The sequence below is a fragment of the Channa argus genome, chromosome 17 (assembly GCF_033026475.1).
Source record: "Channa argus isolate prfri chromosome 17, Channa argus male v1.0, whole genome shotgun sequence".
In the NCBI taxonomy this organism is placed as follows: Eukaryota; Metazoa; Chordata; class Actinopteri; order Anabantiformes; family Channidae; genus Channa; species Channa argus.
The window spans coordinates 194,482-213,430 of record NC_090213.1 but is presented as its reverse complement, the minus strand read 5'-3'; the positions used below and the strand labels follow the sequence as shown (position 1 = coordinate 213,430).

Below are 18,949 nucleotides of genomic sequence, written 5' to 3'. Positions count from 1 at the left end.
GAGCTTGTTCATGTGACAGACGAACAGATAATTACAGTGAACCTGAATAAAGTAAGCCTATCATTGTCTGTTACCATGGGGTTGGACCTGCTTAAGAGTTTACAGCACCAGAAAACATGAGGCCCTGTATTTGTATGAGAGCTATGTACTGAATAAAGACAAGAGATAAGCAGCACACTTCAGTTTGGGGCCACAGAGACTTTATTGATTATATCAGGTGTTAGAAGGGTCCAACAGGTGGAGACAGGAAATTAAAAAAAAATAAAATCCTTCACATGTTGGAAGACTGAAGTCTAACTGAGTGGCTCTAAACATCCTGCAGCTTCAGGATGGTTTCTGAATACAGTGAGGGTGGGGGAAGGTAGTGAAGAGAGGACAGTAAGGGGAATGGGAGGGGTCTTTTAGAGGTTACAGCAAAACAGTTTACTTCTGCTCTGGTATCAGGTCGTCGATGCTCTCTCCGGCCTCCAGACGTTTCTCCATCTCCACCAGCAGGTTGACTCCATCCACCACCATCTGGACCAGCTCTACTTCAGAGAACCCCAATCGGTCTGCGTTTGAAATGTCAAACACTCCACCTACCGCTGCTGTGTCCACACCACCTGTGACAGACAGAAAACTTTTAAATTGATACTTCAGGTTTCTGTTCTGAGCTGAATGAACCACAACCCCTCAGTTGGTGCCAGACCCAAAGTCAATGTTAAGAATTTCTGTTGTAAAAAAACCCCAGCCTACCTCTCCCCGTGCTGCAGTCCTGCCAGTTTCGACCCCCCTTCCCCTTCAGAATTCAGATTAAACTCTGGCTCTCCAGTGTTTGAGAGTGGGCGTGGGATTGACCTACCTCTCAGGATGTTTTAAGTGTTCTTGATTGTGAACAGACAGAACTGCAGCCTCAGTACCTTCAGAGTCTATACTTTAATGATCTGGACATAAAGACTGCAAGTGTTCACAGAACTTATCCTTACTCAATTAATCACTCGATTATTAATAAAAAGATTTGAAGGCTCCAGGCTGGATTATCCTTCAAAGTAACACTAACAGGCCATATTTAATGATGTTTAACCTGAACCCACGAAGTTTTTTTCTACTTTGCTTAACACCGCCTTTCACTCATTGGGTTCTAAATGAACCAACACTGGATGTTTATTCCAAAAAAGAAAAACTTTACTCAGATTACCCAGAGTTCCTGTAGTAAAGTCTACACACTAAAAGGGCTGTGGATATCTGCACAATGTCCTGTTCAGCGTCCCTGTGAACTGGATGAGCTGTGCATTTGGTTCTGACAGTACCATAGCATTTATCTTCAGCAGGAGTGTCAGAGTTTCCTGCTGTAACAAATGTTAACGCCCGTTTCTGAGGGCTGAAGTTTGTACCTGTGCCTCTCTTCTGCAGCCTCAGCCTCTTCAGGACCTCTCCAAACTTTTCATGCTTGCTGAGGTTTGGCAGTTTGACATGGACTCCAGCTCTCAGTCCCGTCCCCAGGTTAGATGGGCAGGTGAGGATGTATCCCAGGTGTTCGTTCCACATAAACTCATGATCTCTCTCCTTAAACAAGGCCTCAATCTGGCAGACACAGGGGAGGACAGGTAAGACAGTTTCAGGTGTGACCTACTGCAGAAATCCTGAACAGGAAGTGGCAGGTGTTCACCTTGGTGAGTCCAGTGCAGAAGCGGGTGAAGACCTCCTTCATGTCGCCTCCTTTCTGCATGCTGATGACACGCAGGTGATCCTCCTCATTCACCCACACCAGGAAGGTCTTATTGTCATTGTGCCTGCGAGTCAAGTGGACAGAAGCATTAATCAGAGATTCCATTCCCATCAGGTCCGGACCAAGTGTTAAGACTTGGAATAAAAACTTTTACAGCAAGTGATCCAAAGTTTTGCCTATTATCCTGAGTCAGGAGTTTATATGTACAGTTTTATTTATTTTTTTGCTATGTATTCATTCTATTAGTTATGACATCTTCCTTTTTTCTATGTCTTTACAATTTTTTTTTTACCTAATATTTCAGTTTTTCTTTGTGTAAATGAATTTCTTTATGCCACAAATTTTAAATGTAACCTTTAAATGCTTTAGACCTAAGGTGACAAACAGCTGACATTAGAGACGTATCAGAGGTCGTAAGGTGTAACTGACCAGATACCGCGGCCGTCGGGCCAGTCGCGGGCCATGCCAGACGCTAGTAGCAACGGGGAGACTGGCTTGTCGAAAAGGAAGTGGTCGTCAATCAGCTGCTGCTGCTCTTCCTCAGTCATGTTCTTCAGTGCGTAGTACTTTCCCTTCAAGTCTCCATCTAGGGAGTCCAGACCTAGAGCACACAGGAGGTCATAGGTCAACTGCCCAGAGGTTAAAGGTCAGACAGACGGAAAAATTTCAGGACTGTCAAGTCAGAGGGATAAATTTCCTGCTTGGAGGGTGAACTGACAAAATGTTGATATTACAGATTCAGTTAGAACTTCACCAGTTTTAAAGGTGAAAAGACAAAATTGGATTTTAAATTTTTATGTTACTGCTCCTCCAAAAAAGTACATACTTAAATATGCATCTAGTATTTTCACATTAAAAGCAGATATACAGCCACATCTTTGTATCTTAATTTCAGCAACACTTCCTTTTGTAATGTGGCCCTGGAAGTGGCGCAGTCATCCACGAATACCGGGGTTATTGGTTCAATCCCTGGTTCCTTCAACTTATTGACTCTCAGTGAGCTTCTTGCCCATCACTGTGTGAGTGTAAACCATTGAATGAGAACCATTGTAAAGGATTTTGTGTACCAATAAGTTACAAAAGTGCTGTACAGAATATAGCCAATTGATTTACATCTGCTTCGTTTTACAGCATTGTTTCTTTTCCTCACATTAACACAGAATCTCATTTCTAAATAATAATAATGGTTATTTTAGTTCTCACTACTTCAGGGATTATGGGAATTCATGTACTCCGACAAGTCAAGTTCTATAGTAGGGGACTATGTATATCTGCTCTGAATTCAGCGAAATTCCTCTACAAACCAAAATTTCCTAATTTTAATGCCCCCCAAATTTTTTTTTTAAAGTTTTCTTGAAAAGTTTAAATTTGTCTCAGTGAATACTGAAGTAGTTTTTAAAAAAAAAATGTTTTATTTGATGAATGATTAATAGACGTTTTCCGCCAATAGGGGGCAGCAGTGACCCTGGTCTGCTGGTCTCGACCGGTCTAGTTCAGTCCAGTTCAGGCCGGTTCAGTTGAGTCTCATTTAAATATTAAAGAGGTAGTTTTAGATGGACTGAGTTTTCAGCCTTATTAGTCTCAGCAGGACAACACAGCTCTGTTATGTAACAGTTTTATCTGCTGCTGCGTTCACTGACATGCTCACTGAGGCAAGATGGGAAAACGTCTAAATAAAGACTGCTCGTTTTCAGCTGCAGTCAGTAAAAAGATTACAAAAAAGGCTGATGAAGAGTTTGTTCCTCCTCTGCCCCAGTGATTCAGCAGGAAGAGGAGCAAGTGATGTCGTACTTTCAATGGCAAGATTTTCGATGGCACGGCGTTCTCCACGGCTACAGTGTGGCGGCAGGCAGAAGCCACGGATGCTGCGTCCTGTCCGAACCCTAGAGCTCAGGACGTAATTTGGATCCAGATCATCTCCACCCTGAAACACATAAGATAAGGAGACAGGTGGAAAATTCAGAACCAGGGACAGCCTCCTCATCAGAACAAAACCAAAGCCAAAACTGTTAAGTGGATGTAAGCAAATGTAAGAAAAACCAGGAGGGAACTGCTTTTCGCTGACTGATTTGAAACAGGAAGTGTGTCGAGAGCCTCCTCTCACCACAAAAACTGATCGCACTAATCTACATGTATGTGACCCAGATACATCTGATAAAGGGTTAACAAAATCCTGGTTGCCACCAAGTCTGATTTATGATTTTATTTATTTATTCCTGAATGTGTCCCAGGGCAAGACACTGAAACCGCCGTGCAGTGCCAGTCCCAAACTTGGTAGAAATTAGGGAGGGTTGCATCAAGAATGGCATCCATTGTAAAAACTGCCGTATGAACATGCGAACAAATGATCTTCTAATGCAACCCTGAACTGAGGGGGATAATCTGAAAAGACTAAAAAATAAATAAATAGCTGTAACACTGAACCTAACAAGGAAGAATCTGGGTTTACCTGCAGGTTTTCAGGATTCAGGTCCGTCTTATGCTTGTCTGTTGGTTTGTATCCTCCGTGGCGGTCTTCGATCACTGGGTCCATCAGGTCTTTAAACACGTCATACGTCTCCTCATCTCCGGCAACACAACCCACTGTCATGATGAAGGGGTGACCTGCAGAGACAGTGTCCCGTCATTTCCAGCAGGGCCCAGTGGTCAGACTGCGTTTTTACCTGCTGAGGTGTTTGCACTGACAAATGCTACAGAAGAACGGCATCAAATGCTCCCTTCCTCTCTTCCTGTGGGGATTTAAGGAGCAGAAATTGATTTTGTCTGATTAAAGAATATCTCTGTGTAAAGAGGAAAACCCCATGTAAGGAGGAGATGCCTGGTCAGAGTTGCCTGGTATTGTAGAGGGTGTTACCTGGTTTGGGAAAAGAGATTCACTTCAGCTATAGTTACAGGTTACCTGGTGGGGCAGAGTCACCTGTTTTATGAGAAATGCTATCATATCTGGGTACATTGTTTCCAGTCTGGGAAGACGATACCTGATCTGGATAGAGTTACAGGTTCTGGGTGTTGGACAGTGGTGTATAGTGGACTCACCTGTAACCTGGTCTCAGAATTGTGACCTTGAGTGCATTTATGAATTCAGGACTTTTCATGCAACAGCTGCAACCCAACTCTAGCAGAGACAATAAAGGACGTCATGGTCTAGTTCTGTAGTACAGTCATTTTGACTCAGTTCAAGTCCATTTTCTGCAGCTTGTGTTATAAATTAGAAAAGAGCTTTTACACCTGGTCTCAGGGCTGTATCCTCCTCTTGGATCACTCACCTGGGTTGTCGACCCCAGTCTGGATGATGTCATCCAGGGTAAAGCCGCTGGGTGTCTCCTTGTCCCGCAGGCTGGCGTACATTTCCAGTGTGAGCACCTTTGCCATGTGGTTGTTGTGCTGGCTGAGGTCGGGGAACTCTTGCTCCGCAGAGTAGTTCATCTTCATCTTGTTGTGGGTGTTTCCGAAGGGCATGGTGGAGGCCGAATGGTGACCTGGGAACAGCTTAGTGATCAGGAAAGAACAGAGACAAGCAGCAGGTGGATATAGCTTTGAATTCTTGTCAGTGTCTGATGGTGACTCAGGAAAAACCTGAAGGGTCCACTTAATCTGTTGTTCTCAGCATAAACTTCACTTGTAGTACATTTTACTTTCCTCTATCAGGAAACCTCAAAACCAGGAGTTTGTTCCCTGGAATTGGCAGGGGATGTCACATGGTTTTAATAATCGGCTGCTGTTACATTTCACTTTGAATCTTCAAATATCAATAATAGTCATCATCATAATCAGTAGTAAAGTTAAAATACTCTATTGTAGACAAAGGTCCTGAAAATGTACCTCAGGTATTTAAAATACTTTTACTGTACTATTTTAGCGTTATTCCTGATGTTTCATGTTTGTGAGGTTAAATTGACATAATTCTCTGAAGATGATCACTGGATAAATCTGTGCACTAGGAAAAAGCGGGAAATACTGTAATGCAGTAAAACTACTCGGTTACTGTAACTTTCATCTTCTATGGCACAAAGAAAAACGGCACTTAACGGCACAACAGGCCCGGTTCGGATCGGGACACGCCTGAGGGACACAGGCCGGCGCAGTGACGCAACCACAGAACGGATTAACCCTTCAGACGCCCGGGTCACCTTCAGCACCTGAACCTGCCACACAGGACGCGTTCTGACGAACAGAACCGGGTTCTGCTCCTTCGTTTGGACCCTTTAACCGGGTCCGAATAAATTTTAATTTTCTTTAGATCAAACCCGAGCTCGATTCCTATCAAACTGTTCAAACGGGCAAAAACCCGACAGACGGTCCCACGGTGACATGAAGGGGTTTAATCTGAGGCAGCAGAGCGAGGAAAACCCGCAGTGCCCCTCAGATTAAGGGCTTTTCACGCATGGCTTGAATTAAGGTGGAATTATTTATGGGGCCCTTTGTTGGAACCTGCGCACTAAAGCACCGAACGGGCCCAGAAGGTTCGGCTGACAAGAAACCGTTCGTGCATCATCAGACTAATGATGATTGAGTAGAGAAGCGCTGGTTTCTGTCGGTGACTGCGCAACACCTCCAGACAGGACGGACTGCAAGTTCGCCGGGTGCAGATAGACCGACACGGACCCACCGCTGGTAGACAACCAGTAACACCCCCCAACCTCAGTCTGCATCTCTGCCCTCAGCCCGCTCCTTTGTTCCTTAACCCCCCCTCGAGCTCCCGACTGCCGCAGCGCGCGGGTCTCCCTCTGATCACAAACTGATAACTGATGTAGCCACCATCACAGCATCTGCTGTGATTGGTCAATTTAAGGGTTGGTTAAGGGTGTCCTACCTGTCGGTTCACTGTGCAGTGATATGGTCTGAAGCAGATCGGACTATTCTTTGGCCGCTACTGCAGCGGATTAAAGCGGCTCTCAGCCTTTATAACCGCCCCCTGCTCCCCATTGGCTCCTATTTACGGTCCATTCATTCTATTGGTCAGGGAGCCCCGGGGGAACCATGTGACGACTCTCGTTCTCCCCGCAGAGCCGCTGAGCAAAACCCTGAGGAGGATGAGGACGATGAAGGTCTCAGGTTGGTACCTCCTACAGAGACGAAAATCTCTGTCAGGGCCGGATTCACCTCCTGGGGACCCGAAGGGTAAAACTGTTCCCCTTGAACCAACCAGGTTGATTGATTAATCAATTTGTTGATTGACAATTTTAAATTACAACTATATCCAGAACAGTTTGGGACACTGTGTAAAAGTGAAGAACGACAAAATTAAATTGATTATCAACTGTAAATAGTTTACAACATATCAAATGTTAAAAAACATGTTTATTTTGAATTTCATGGAGTCAACATATAGGAGAAGGTGAAGTAGAAATGTTAAGGTTATTTATTTATTAAGGGCTCAATGTTATGACTGTGAATCAAAAGGGCGATGGAGCAGGTCCATCACTGTGTGTTAAAGTTTGTCAAGAATTAGTGGGTTTCTTCAACTACAGTTTATAAAATCACTAATCACATTCAGAGAATCCACAGCAAAAACCAGCTGCGACTGTGATCTCCAGGCCCTCAGGGACCACCATGTAGAAATCAGTGTGTTGGCTCAGGACCAGCTGAAAACCTCTGTCTCGGCAGCCACAAATACTAAAACTCCATCACACAGAAAGAACCAGATAGAAACAGCAGCACCTGATCTGAAATGGACTAAGGAGATGTGGACACTGATGAACGTCTAGAATAAAGCTCAGAATAAAGAATCAGAATAAAGCCCCCCCCCCCCCCCCCCCCCCCCCCCCCCCCACACACACACACACACACCATCAGTGGCCTTTTCTTATGTTAATGACACAGAAAGCTTCTGAATCTAAACTCAAACACAGCTGATGAGCCTTATTATTCATCACCTACATCCACAGCGCTGCCTACTGTCGCTTTACTTCTGTCCAGTTTTTGTTTATACAGAAAGCAAAGATCCATTGTGTAACTTTAGTTCTAAAGAGATCCAAAGATCTGCTGGATACAGACACATAGGGGTCTAATGGGATCCACTAGGTTCATTAAATAGTAACATAAGAGAGCAACTACAGTCTGCAAAAATGGGACAGATCTACTCCAGTCTTTAGAGTCCAAGATGATCTACTACAGTCCAACTAGATAAAAAAAAATATTTATCAGATTCTACTCAGATTTTAAATGATCTACCTTTAAATTAATCTGAAATTTATCGCCGATCAATTGGCCTCTGGTCTTTCTGAATATGTATAGATCAAATGAACTCTACAGACTCTTTTTAGGACATTGACAATCTACTGAATTTTATTGAGTTTTTTGATGTTTAATAAATCCACTGATCAGATGTTTCAGAAAAAAATGTGATGTGTGGTCACTAGTGAATGAAATGTCCCTCTAACTCTGTCCTCAGGACAAACACCATGCCATGAACACAGGATTAGAAACAATCTGCCAGTCTTTGCCCCCTCGTCCTGCTCATTAGCATGTGAAATTAATTCATAACTGAAACACAGAGGTCTTTGTTGGGAGATGGATCCAGACTCCAAATCTCTGCAGTTCGTTGTAGTTTTTGTTTCCCCATGTTGCAGGACGAGGGGCACAGTGATCCACATCTCCATGGTAACAGTTGCCCACTGTGCCTGTCAGTTGCTGCAGGAGGGTCATGGGGAGGAGGGCGGGGTCTCACAGAGGTCTGTCAGAGCACATTTATTATAACCTTTACAGTTCAAACAGGAGGTCGATGATATGGGATAAAGGAGGGTTGTTTCTTCTTCTTTTTCTTCTTTTGACACTCTGCATGGAGACAATGAAGCAACAATGACCTCCTTCTATGTTTAGCATCTGTCAATCCACAGCCTGGGTTGGCTTGCTGGTCTGTCCCATAGACGTCCTATTATTCTGATTTAAGGTTTGTTTCATCAGAACCTCTCGGCATTAAAATCTTTCCCTGTTATTCTTCCAAAATGGTGTGAATTTGAATAACTTTGCACATAAGTCTGAACTGAACCACTTAATGCTTATGTATTTTGGAGGTACACATTTTAGAGCAGTGTCTCCACTGTCTTGATCAGTTTGGTGATCACTTTCCTTGGATTTTGTTTGGAGACTTTAATACAATGTCCTGTGGACTGTAATTGTGATGCAGGAAATAGGACAAAACAAGAAAATATAATTGAACAAATAAAGAAAAATATGAATTGTGAAAAGCCATAAATATGAAACCGAGTTTACTTTCGCAGTGAAACCTGCTCCTCAATATTAAACATCCAATAATAAAACATAAAGCAAACGTGGAAAGTGGTAAAGTACAAATACTTTGTTAATGTACTGAATATGTACCTAAATACGGACATATTTGTGAATATTTCTACTGTCATTTCTACTGTTGGGTTTTTCAAACCAACCAGCTTGTTACTTTAATTTTAATATAATTAATGGGGAATCATTGAGGAGTTATTCATTCAGAGGAAAGGTCGATATTAACTAGCAGTATGTTACAGTAAGATGCACTAAATGACATCACGTGCTACATTATGTTACTGCATATCACAGAATATCACAGTATTTTTCAGCTCATGTTCTCGAACTCCATGTTCTGCAGTGTGGACAGGAGGAGCGGATAGACATTCAGGTGATGAGAGCTGAATACAAACCAGATACATCACCCCTCCCCCACATGTCCTCCCTGACCCCCCATCCTCCATCTTCCATCAGCATGTAGAGAGCCCGCAGCCCGACTCAGCATTCCCCCCTCCTCCCCCCGTCATTTATTCATGACCAAGCAGAGACGACAAGGACGAGGGGTGGGGGGGAATGGGGGTGGTTCTGTGCTGTTCATCAAACCTTGTATCTCCTGACTGTTTCTATAGAAACCTCATATTTCCTTGCTGCCATCTTTCACTCAGAGGAAATCCAACATCTTCACACTTGCGAGGTGCCTTAACTGACAGCAGCAGTGCTCACCCTACTTCTGTCCACAGCCAATCATGTCTCTATTCAACCTCCTCCTCCTCTGATTGGATGACCTAGTCAACAACAGCAAAGTGGTTCACGTGCAGTGACAGCAGGGCAGCAAATGCCTTACAAGCACCTGAACACAACACAGTCAGCAAACATGAAGTCAGAATGTGTTGGATGTCTTTTAATGGTGAAGGGGAAAGCGAGAGGAAGTTGGAGGGTCACATGTGATGTGCACGGGACCAGTCCCCTCCTGATGGGTGGGGGGGATCCTGGGGGTCAACCTGTGGCATTGACTGTTAACAGTGTGACCTTCATCACATATCAGAAATATGAAGTTTAGAAAAACATCAGCAATGACACAAGTACTGGTAAGCTTTTTTGTGTTTTGTGTACTGTATATTAACATGATTCAAATTAAGTTTTTCGATCAATTATCATTGTTACACATCAGCGTTCCTTTAAGTTACACATTGGTGGTGTCTGTGAATTGTGCACAAGCGGTGGATGTGCATGTTAAATAAAGTTTAGTGTGTTTGAACAAAGCCTGTCGACAGCAGCCATCTGCAAATGCAGCGTTCACTGTCTTCCTGTTAATCTGGAACTCGGGCCTCACTCCAGCTGGCATCAGCGTTTCTCTCCCAGCAGCTGCTACCAGGCAACCGGCAGCCGATCACCACGACTGCTTTGTTTCTAAGAGAGAGAGGAAGAAAGAAAACCTACAAAACATCTGACCTTGGTGATAAATGTTCGCTTTATTATCTGTGAACCTTTTGCAGCAGTTTGCAGCAGCCAAATCTCAATGTGACACTTTTCCTCCTGAAACCTTTTAAAACTGCTCAGTTTAAATTTACCAAACTATAAAATCTGTGAGAGATAAAAAGATTCTTGTGTTTAGATTTTGATGTTTCCCATTACGGACATGATCAGAGTTAAAATACATAGAATGTCTAAAATTAAAGGTTACTGGTCTCAGAAACTCCTACAGAGGAAAATGGCCTTTGTTTGTCATGAAGATCCAGCAGTGAGGACAGTGAATGACCAGACCTAACAACATGATTCAGATTTCCTTCTCTTGATATCACAAACAAGTGTTTACACTTGGAGTCTGTGATTATATCAGATGCATGTGGAGTGATTAACACATATATGCTACTCACCTCAACCAGATGTTTGTGAGTCAGCTCAGACTTGCACAATGGATTAATTTTTTTTTAACAGTTTGGTTGAAGGTTGCCCTAGCTTAGGGTGGAAACATTTACATTTACATTTCACTTTACTGCTATTGACACTTGACTGAGAGCCAGTCCACTCTGCTGCACTGGAATGATGATGCCTCTATATATCTTCATCATGGTCAACCATCATGATTTGTGGAGGTACTCATGGCTCAGGTGTCAATCTTCTATTTCTTTACATTATTATTCTTCCATTTCGGCCTGGACGATTCTTGTTAATGTGATTTGCTAGAGTTTACACTGCTGGAACACTGACATTTCCCCATCGTTGGATCAATAAAGTCTTATCTTATTTTACTAGTAGAAAGATGTAATCAACCAATCAGCTGCGATTCACACAGCAGAAGGGGAAATGGGGATAAGGGTCCAGGTTTTCCTGCACTTTACCCAATGCACTCACACAGACAAGAGCAGCATCATCTGCACCATTGTTCACATACTCCCCTGTGTAGTTTGTCTGGAAGATTTTAAAGGCTTGTCAGAAGAGAGCTGACTCTAACCTCACGATCCCTGACCGACAAGAGCATGACAAGAGCATGTCTTCTTTGTGAATATCCGATTTTCCACAACTCAAACAGCAGCCATGGCAACAGTCAAAGAGGCCAATGTTGAGATCATTGCAGAGAAAATAACAACACATGGTAATGGTCTTTTATACAAAGCACTTAACACTATTGCTTCTCATTCACCTATTCACACACAGACGCACACACACTGACACACCAGTGATGGTGGCAACTTAGGTTTCAGCGTCTGACGCATCGGCAGTCAAACAACTGAACCTGTGATCCATGGACGACTACCTTACCTACTGAGCTGTAGCCACCCTAAGCCTTCAAACCTACATATCTACATAAATGTCAGGTTTAGATGTAAGTAGTTGAAGACAGGTTTTTTCCAAAAACTTTCCACTATTGTAGTGATCTGAAGCTGCTGCTGAGATGGTTTGATACTGACCCACTGGTGATACATGGGACTGCATCTTGTTAACAGCATTAATTTCGGACAATAGGCGCAACCCATGCTCCATATCAACAGAGGCTACACAAGCTTGGCATCTGTGTAGTTAACGGCAGGTATGTCTCAAAACTAAAGAAGCATGAAGAAAGAGATGGAGACAACCAGAATTGGTCTGGGAACTCCGGAGACATCTGAAAAAACAGAGACTAGACTGATTTACTGTTTAAGGATAGTCCTTAAACAGTTGAACTGTTCCTTTAAACCTGCATGGGGGAGGTTGGGGGGATCAGCTGTTCTCAGTTATGTAACAGTAAACAGTCACACACTCTGTTAATAACCTGCTAATAGTGTGTTTGTTCTGTTTATAGGAGCTAATCCTCTTTCCGCGTGAAGCTAAATGGTGCTGGGGGTGGAGGTGGAGGAAGGGTTGGTAGTTTGGTTCCCAAGTGTTCATGGCTGAAACACTTGAAGCTTCTGAAGCCAACGTGTTTCCTCCTTGAAGGTTTTATAATGATCCTTGAATTTGTTTTGTGAGGCCTGGAGGATTTTCCAGGGGAATTTCCCCTGGATGTTGATCATCAAATGATTGTGGGCTTCAATGTTCTGTTAGTGATGAAGTCAAGTTTAAGACTTCGGTGAAACACGCTCTTAAAGCAGTTTAAAGGATGATCAACAAAGAAGTTTCCCTTTTGGCATTAATAAAGTATTTGTGTGTATATGTGTGTGTGTAGTCAGAGTGAAACAGGCTAAAGAGGAAGAAGCTGAAAGTGACCCTGGTTTAGTTTTCTGTTCCTCTGCCTCTGCTGCATACTCACATGGTTCTGTCTTTGTGTCCACACAGCAGCTACAGGATCTGAGCTCTGAATGTTACTGGTTTGTGTCACAGGTCGAACCGGTTGTTCCACTGTGATTTTCCTATTTAGCTTTTAATATTTCTTTAATTTAAATTAGTTTTTCATGTTAAATTCTAGTTTCGCACATTTTAAATTTAATATGTTTCTCTTTAATTTTAATTTAAAGTTTTAGAGAAACAATAATAGTTGTAGTGCTAAACTGTAGTAGTACTGGTAGTGAAACAGTAGTCACACTGGGGATAAAGTACTACTAGAAGAATAAATATTTTTTTTTAATAGCAAGCAGTAGTGTAGTAGTACTAATAGTAAAAAATGAAATGCTAGCACAAACAATGTTAAACAGCAGTAGCATAAACAAAAGTTTTACAAACACTAGTGAGTAGTAGATGTAGTAGTAGTGATAATAATAGTACAAATTGTAGTAACAGTCCTAGTAGTACTACAAACAATAGTACAACCAGTAATAATGTCAGTGAAAGCAGTAGTAATAGCAGCTGTGATGGTACAAATACTAGTAAAGAACAAAATTAGTAGCGGTATTATTATTAACAATATCAACAATCTTAGTGTCACATCATCTCTTCCTGTATAACATGGCGGTCTCTTATTGGGCGAACCGCTCTCTCTCCCTGTGTTATGTAACAGGCTGTCACAATCTCCAGGTGCATTGTGGGACATAAGGAGGTGACTGCGGCCCTTTAGCAATGAGCTTGTTTATTCTCCATCTCCACAGCAACCAACGAGCTCTGCCACACTGTGATGTCACAGAGAGTGGAGGAATGGTAGGAGGAGGAGAAGGTGTTACATAACAGAAGATGGAGGAGGGAGGGACAGAGGGAGGAAAGTGACAAAGGTAGGAAATGTAAAAATCAGAGATGGAAGGAAAGATATAAGAAGGTCACAAAACCAGGAAAGAAGAAGAAGGTAAAGAAAGGGAGGAGAGGAAGGAGCTATACAGAAAAGGTCAGAATAAAGGAGGTAGTAAGGGAGTAAATTAAGGAATGAAGACTAGACAGCTGGGAGACAACAAAAGAGGAAAAGAAGCAAGAGAGGGATAAAGCACAAGAGGAGTTATGCAAGGAGATAAGAAAAGAAAGAAAGACAAATAAATAAAACAAGAAAAAAACAATATAAAAGAAGGAAAAAGAGGTTTCGACATGTAAGGAAGGATGAATAAATGAGAAAACAGAAACACAGAGGAAAGGGAAGCAGGAAGGGATGAGAAAGGAAACAATAAAAGGGATAATAAAAAGAATGAAAAGAAGGAGAGATGAATGAATGAGAGGATGAACAGAGAAGATGGAAGGACAAAAAATAAAAGAAAAAAGGAAAGAAAATGGAGCAAGAGAAACAAAAAGGTGCGGCAAAGTAATCTGGGGCACTGAGGAACGTGTGATCATCACCATGACAACTGGCTCACCATATGAGAGGGGATGATGACCTACGATTGGCTGATAGGCAGAGGGAGGCCAGGGATTAGTTGCTGTTAGATAGGGAGGCCTGTGATTGGTTGCTAGGGGAGAGGGAGGGCTTTAAAAAAATGGAATTGTTGGTCCATGAGTACAAATGAAACGACATATTGAGACAAAACAAAGAACAAACTTGTTGTTACTGGAAAACAAACAACAGATTCACTTTTATGTAGCTATTTTTACACAGAATTTTGGATTTTCATCTTACATCAGTTTCATCAAAAGAAGAAAATCTTTTCTGATTCTTTTTCTACCAGGTGTTTTAAATCTGTAATTATATTATTTTTAGGACTTTTATTTATTGAATCAGGACCTGGAACCAGTCAAGTTAAAATCTGCCACCTTCATCCTGTCAGAGACTCTGATTCCATGTTTTCATATTGTTTCTCACAACATCTCTACACTGATGTTATGTATCAACTGTATGATCATTAGCAGTAGTAGTAGTATTAGTAGTAGCTGTGGTAGTAGTAGTAGTGCAGTACTGCTGAGCAGTTAAGCTCAGAGTTTAGTGAATCAGTTTGTCTCTGTCTCCCCCTGGAGGACAAACACAGGATGGTTTGTATCTTCACTGAAACATATTTTAGTATCACACTGCTGTGTGGTTGGAGTGTTGTACGTGTGTTTCATGTCGTGCTCAGGTAAGGTTAATCCCATGTCATTCATATTTACTTGCTTAAAACTTTTGACTCTACTGTGTACAGGCCTTGCTGGAAGTGAAAATGTTAGCCATGCATGTTAACTCCTATATAAGCAAATGAACATGCTGTTGTGTTGCTGCAACATTGTCATGTAGACAGGTCCTCCTGGCAGGCAATTATGTATGTCCTTGCAGCTGTATAGCCTTTGTGTGGAGCTGAGAAGGAAAACCGAAGTTTGGTTAGTCGTTTGATTAGCTGTACCCAGGTCTTTTATTCAGTTCTAATTGAGAATCACAGTTGATTAATTAAAGTTGAGATTTTATTTTGTGCACTGAAGTATTGAGAAGCTAAACTTTAGTTGCTGAAATGGTGTGAGCTTCAGTTGCATCTGAGAGGATCAGGATATGTGCTGAGGAAATTTAAAACAGATCAGATTTAGATAGTTTAGAGTCTATGAGTCTTCATCACGTATAGTTTAGAGGTTACTGATGTATCAATGATGATCACTAGCAGGCCTGAACTATCTCCTACATATGGGTGAAGAGGAGTGTAAAACGTTTATTCATAACCATCACAAAACAAAGTGTCAGTCACAAAAAGTAAGACTAAACCTCCAGTCAATGCCAACGCTTGCGAAATGGACTTAACATTAGGACCACATTAAAATGAATCACAACTGAGACTTTTAAAAGAAAAAAATAAATAAATAAAAAAATAAAATAATATATATATATATATATATATATATATATATATATATATATATATATATATATATATATATATATATATATATATATATATATATATATATATATATATATATATATATATATATATATATATATATATATATATATATATATATATATATATATATATATATATATATATATATATATATATATATATATATATAAAAAAATAATCCACTTTGTCAGTTTTCTCGGTCACATCTCACACAATAGGTTGAAGGTTTCTTGGATGGAGCTAGGCTAATAGTTTCCATGCTAACCAAAGTAAACAGACTTACCAGAAGCTGATCTTAAAAAAAAAACTTACCAGAAAACACATCCTTCTACTGCTAATTTTTATAAACGAATTACCTATAAACTCTTTTTATCACTGGGTGTCCTGTTTAAATGAACAGATCCAATTATGAGGAAACCTCAACAGGAACTTTAAGAAGTGTAAAAATAAACAAGCCATCAAGCTTTTTACACAACAGAAGAGAATGTATGTAAGCCTAAAACACCATTTATTAGATTACCTTATCATGGTCCATGTCTATTTAAAGATATCAGCAGGATCAGTCCCATGTCAGATTCTTCGTGTCTAGTATTAGAAAGATTCCTGACCCACTTTGTTGCAGCTTGAAATAGCTCCACAACAATTTCACGGATTGCAAAATGTGATCACACAATAATTTTCTCCTCAGGACTAACTGTATCAACTGTGAACCAGAAACTGAGAAAGTCCAAATGAGCAAGAACTTCACCTAATTCCAAGGTTCATGTATGATGGGAAGCAAACTGTATGTCAGAACAACTCTATTTTAGAACACTTTTCACCTTGTGCTCAAACCAGACTTTGAATTAGGCCACTACCATGTGTTTCAGATTCATGTCCAATTACAAAGCTTTTGCTTTTTACTGCTATTCTCTAGTTACATTAGCTCAAGGTGTCTCATATCCTGCTAATATATAGAGTAGATTAAAACATGCAGCTTGTGACCTTCAACTTGTCCTCTTCCCTACCCTCAATTACTCAATCTGTAAACTCTCCGTTCTGAGCCCTTACATGCTACATATTGATGCAAAGCTCGTATTTTATCTCAGACGGATGAAAGTGTTTGTAGTAACAGTGTAGAAATGAGCCTGTCTGAGATGTGCTGAATGGCCCCCTTATAAAGCAAAAACCCTTCAAATCATTAAGATTTGGTTACATTTCCATCAAATTCTATTTCAAAGCGATATTTAAAGCTTAAAGCGATTTCCATCCTGCCTTCTTTAAAATAATTGAATTGAACTCGTTTGTTTTCTGCCTTGGCTGGGTATGTTTAGGTATGTTTGAACAAAGCAACCACACTACCTGTGTGTCCAGAACGGTCTAGAACAATTGTACTTACACCCTTTATTTGATGTGGTCTCAGTTCCAAACACACTCTGGAGTGGTTTGTTTGAGGTGAAAAGTTGATCTAAGCTAAAGAGCTCAATGACAGTTCATTTTTGCTGCCTCGTACCTCACTTGTAAGTCACTCTGGACAAAAGTAAATGTAAATCTAAATGTCATCTTCTTAACCAATTATGAGAGGGTGTTGCAATTTCAGCATGTATTTTTGAAGTGAATCCAGCATGTGCTGCAGGCTTTTGTTGTTTTATTGCCCAGAAAATGGTTGTGAGTAAATGCCAGTTATGATTCAGAGTAATACAAAATAACATAAATTCACTAGATGTCATGTTATCAAATATAAACCTGATACTTTTTTTGTAATCGCTGAGTCTGTATTTCTCATAGATTAACATTTTGTACACGCTGTTGTCTGCTCTCACAATTGTCTCTGAAGACACCAAGATTCAGGAAGAAAATAAGCCACTTGCCATTGATACTGAGCCAAAGACAAGCCCAGGCATAAGCCTTAATTTATTTATTTACGATAAGATAGAATCTGGATGGTACTGTCTGTCTCAGTTTGTATGCCAGAGCCACATAGTTATGTGTCATGTCTGAGACATAACTGAGGAGAGATCTTGTTAAAGTGGTGACCATTTCAGCAGGTGTTTCCTGCAAGTTTGATGGTGGAAGGCACAGTGCAACACTGCAGAGGCAAACATTGATGCTGAATTTAACTAGCAAATAGGTTTCGCTGAACGGGGATGAGATGATGAGAATTCATATTCAGAGAGAGGGAGGAAAAGAAGAAGGGAGGGTATGTTCAGAAAGGACCAACTAATGTGGGAACTCCCGGGCTACAGTGATGACCAGTTTATATTTTGTCAGGAACAACAGTAGGCAGGTTTTCTGCATGTATGAGATGCAGATCAGCAATCTGGGTCAGTATTGGTTCTAGAGTGTGCCCACCCCTGGCTAAAGTCTGGCTCACACACACAGACTCTTAAATCTTATTTCAGAATCATGATATAATAGCTGCAGCAGCTCCTCACAACATTTACATCAACTAATAAATCGTTTATGACTCAACTGGGTGCATTTCATTGGCACTTTAAGAGATTAGTTGACCAGAAAATATAGTTGTGGTGTTCATGCTGCCGTCTCTCTACTCCCTTACCCCTTTTTGACCAAAACAAATAAAAAAAAACTGTGCCAAATCAACATGCGGACAATGATAAGCTGTGGCGACCCTGAACTCACGGGATAAGCCGAAAGGACAAAAAAACAAAACAAAATATGGTGCTAGTGCTGAACTGGTGTTAGAACTGGTTTAAAGCTTGTTTAAGCTGTGACACTTGTCAAAGGCTAGAGAGCCACATCATTACATCACTGTACATGTTGCTGCTTTAAGAGAAACGCTAATGCTTTTTGCCCATTCCCAAGCTTTCGGTTTTCATTGAGCTGCAGTCTGAATGTTCTTCTCTTTATGTTGCAACACTAGTAACAATGCCAGAGGAAACATTTAAAGTACTCCAGTAAATTAACACCTTCAAAAGCACAGATGGTAAATGGTAGCAATCGGTTTTCATGCCCCCACTAGTCTGTGAATAATGTACTGCAATAAAAATTGTGTTTAGGCAGGTAAGTTCAAATATAGTTATAAACTTTTAAAGTTACTTTGTCCGCTGAGATCTTAAAACCTTTAAAAATTAATTACCCACATAGTCAACCCTTTCTTCAACATTTTCTCAGCAACAGTGTTCTGTAGGTTTTAACCAACCAAATGGTGGAGGCACTCCTGTATTATTGTATGTATTACCCTTATCTTATTAACCCTACACATCAGATACATTTAAAGGCAGTAATCACTGTTGGTCCATCAGACCTGCAGCTTTTCTGTTGTTCATCAGGATAAAAACTTTAAATCTCCAGAAGACGGACCTAAACTCTGACATCCTGGAGCGGTAAATGAATCACAATCTGAGTTAAGCACACATTGGTGGATCCCTAGGATGTGTGATAG

At 41.0% G+C, this 18,949-nt stretch overlaps 1 protein-coding gene across 2 annotated transcripts; it reads right to left on the bottom strand.

Moving 5' to 3' along the window:
- Positions 1-178: 178 nt before the first annotated feature.
- LOC137102104 (creatine kinase B-type) lies at positions 179-6,679 on the bottom strand. Of its 2 annotated transcripts, none has more exons than XM_067481265.1 (8): positions 6,522-6,679; positions 4,975-5,187; positions 4,158-4,312; positions 3,500-3,632; positions 2,138-2,309; positions 1,649-1,772; positions 1,374-1,563; positions 179-602 (listed from the first exon to the last, which is right to left on the bottom strand). In XM_067481265.1, the coding sequence occupies exons 2-8, from the start codon at positions 5,165-5,167 to the stop codon at positions 424-426; spliced, it is 1,146 nt and encodes a 381-aa protein (XP_067337366.1). In that variant the 5' UTR covers positions 5,168-5,187; positions 6,522-6,679; the 3' UTR covers positions 179-423. The 2 variants fall into 2 exon arrangements, with proteins under 2 accessions (XP_067337366.1, XP_067337367.1); XM_067481266.1 differs by having other exon boundaries at positions 4,975-5,197; positions 6,522-6,653.
- Between the last annotated feature and the right edge of the window lie 12,270 nt (positions 6,680-18,949).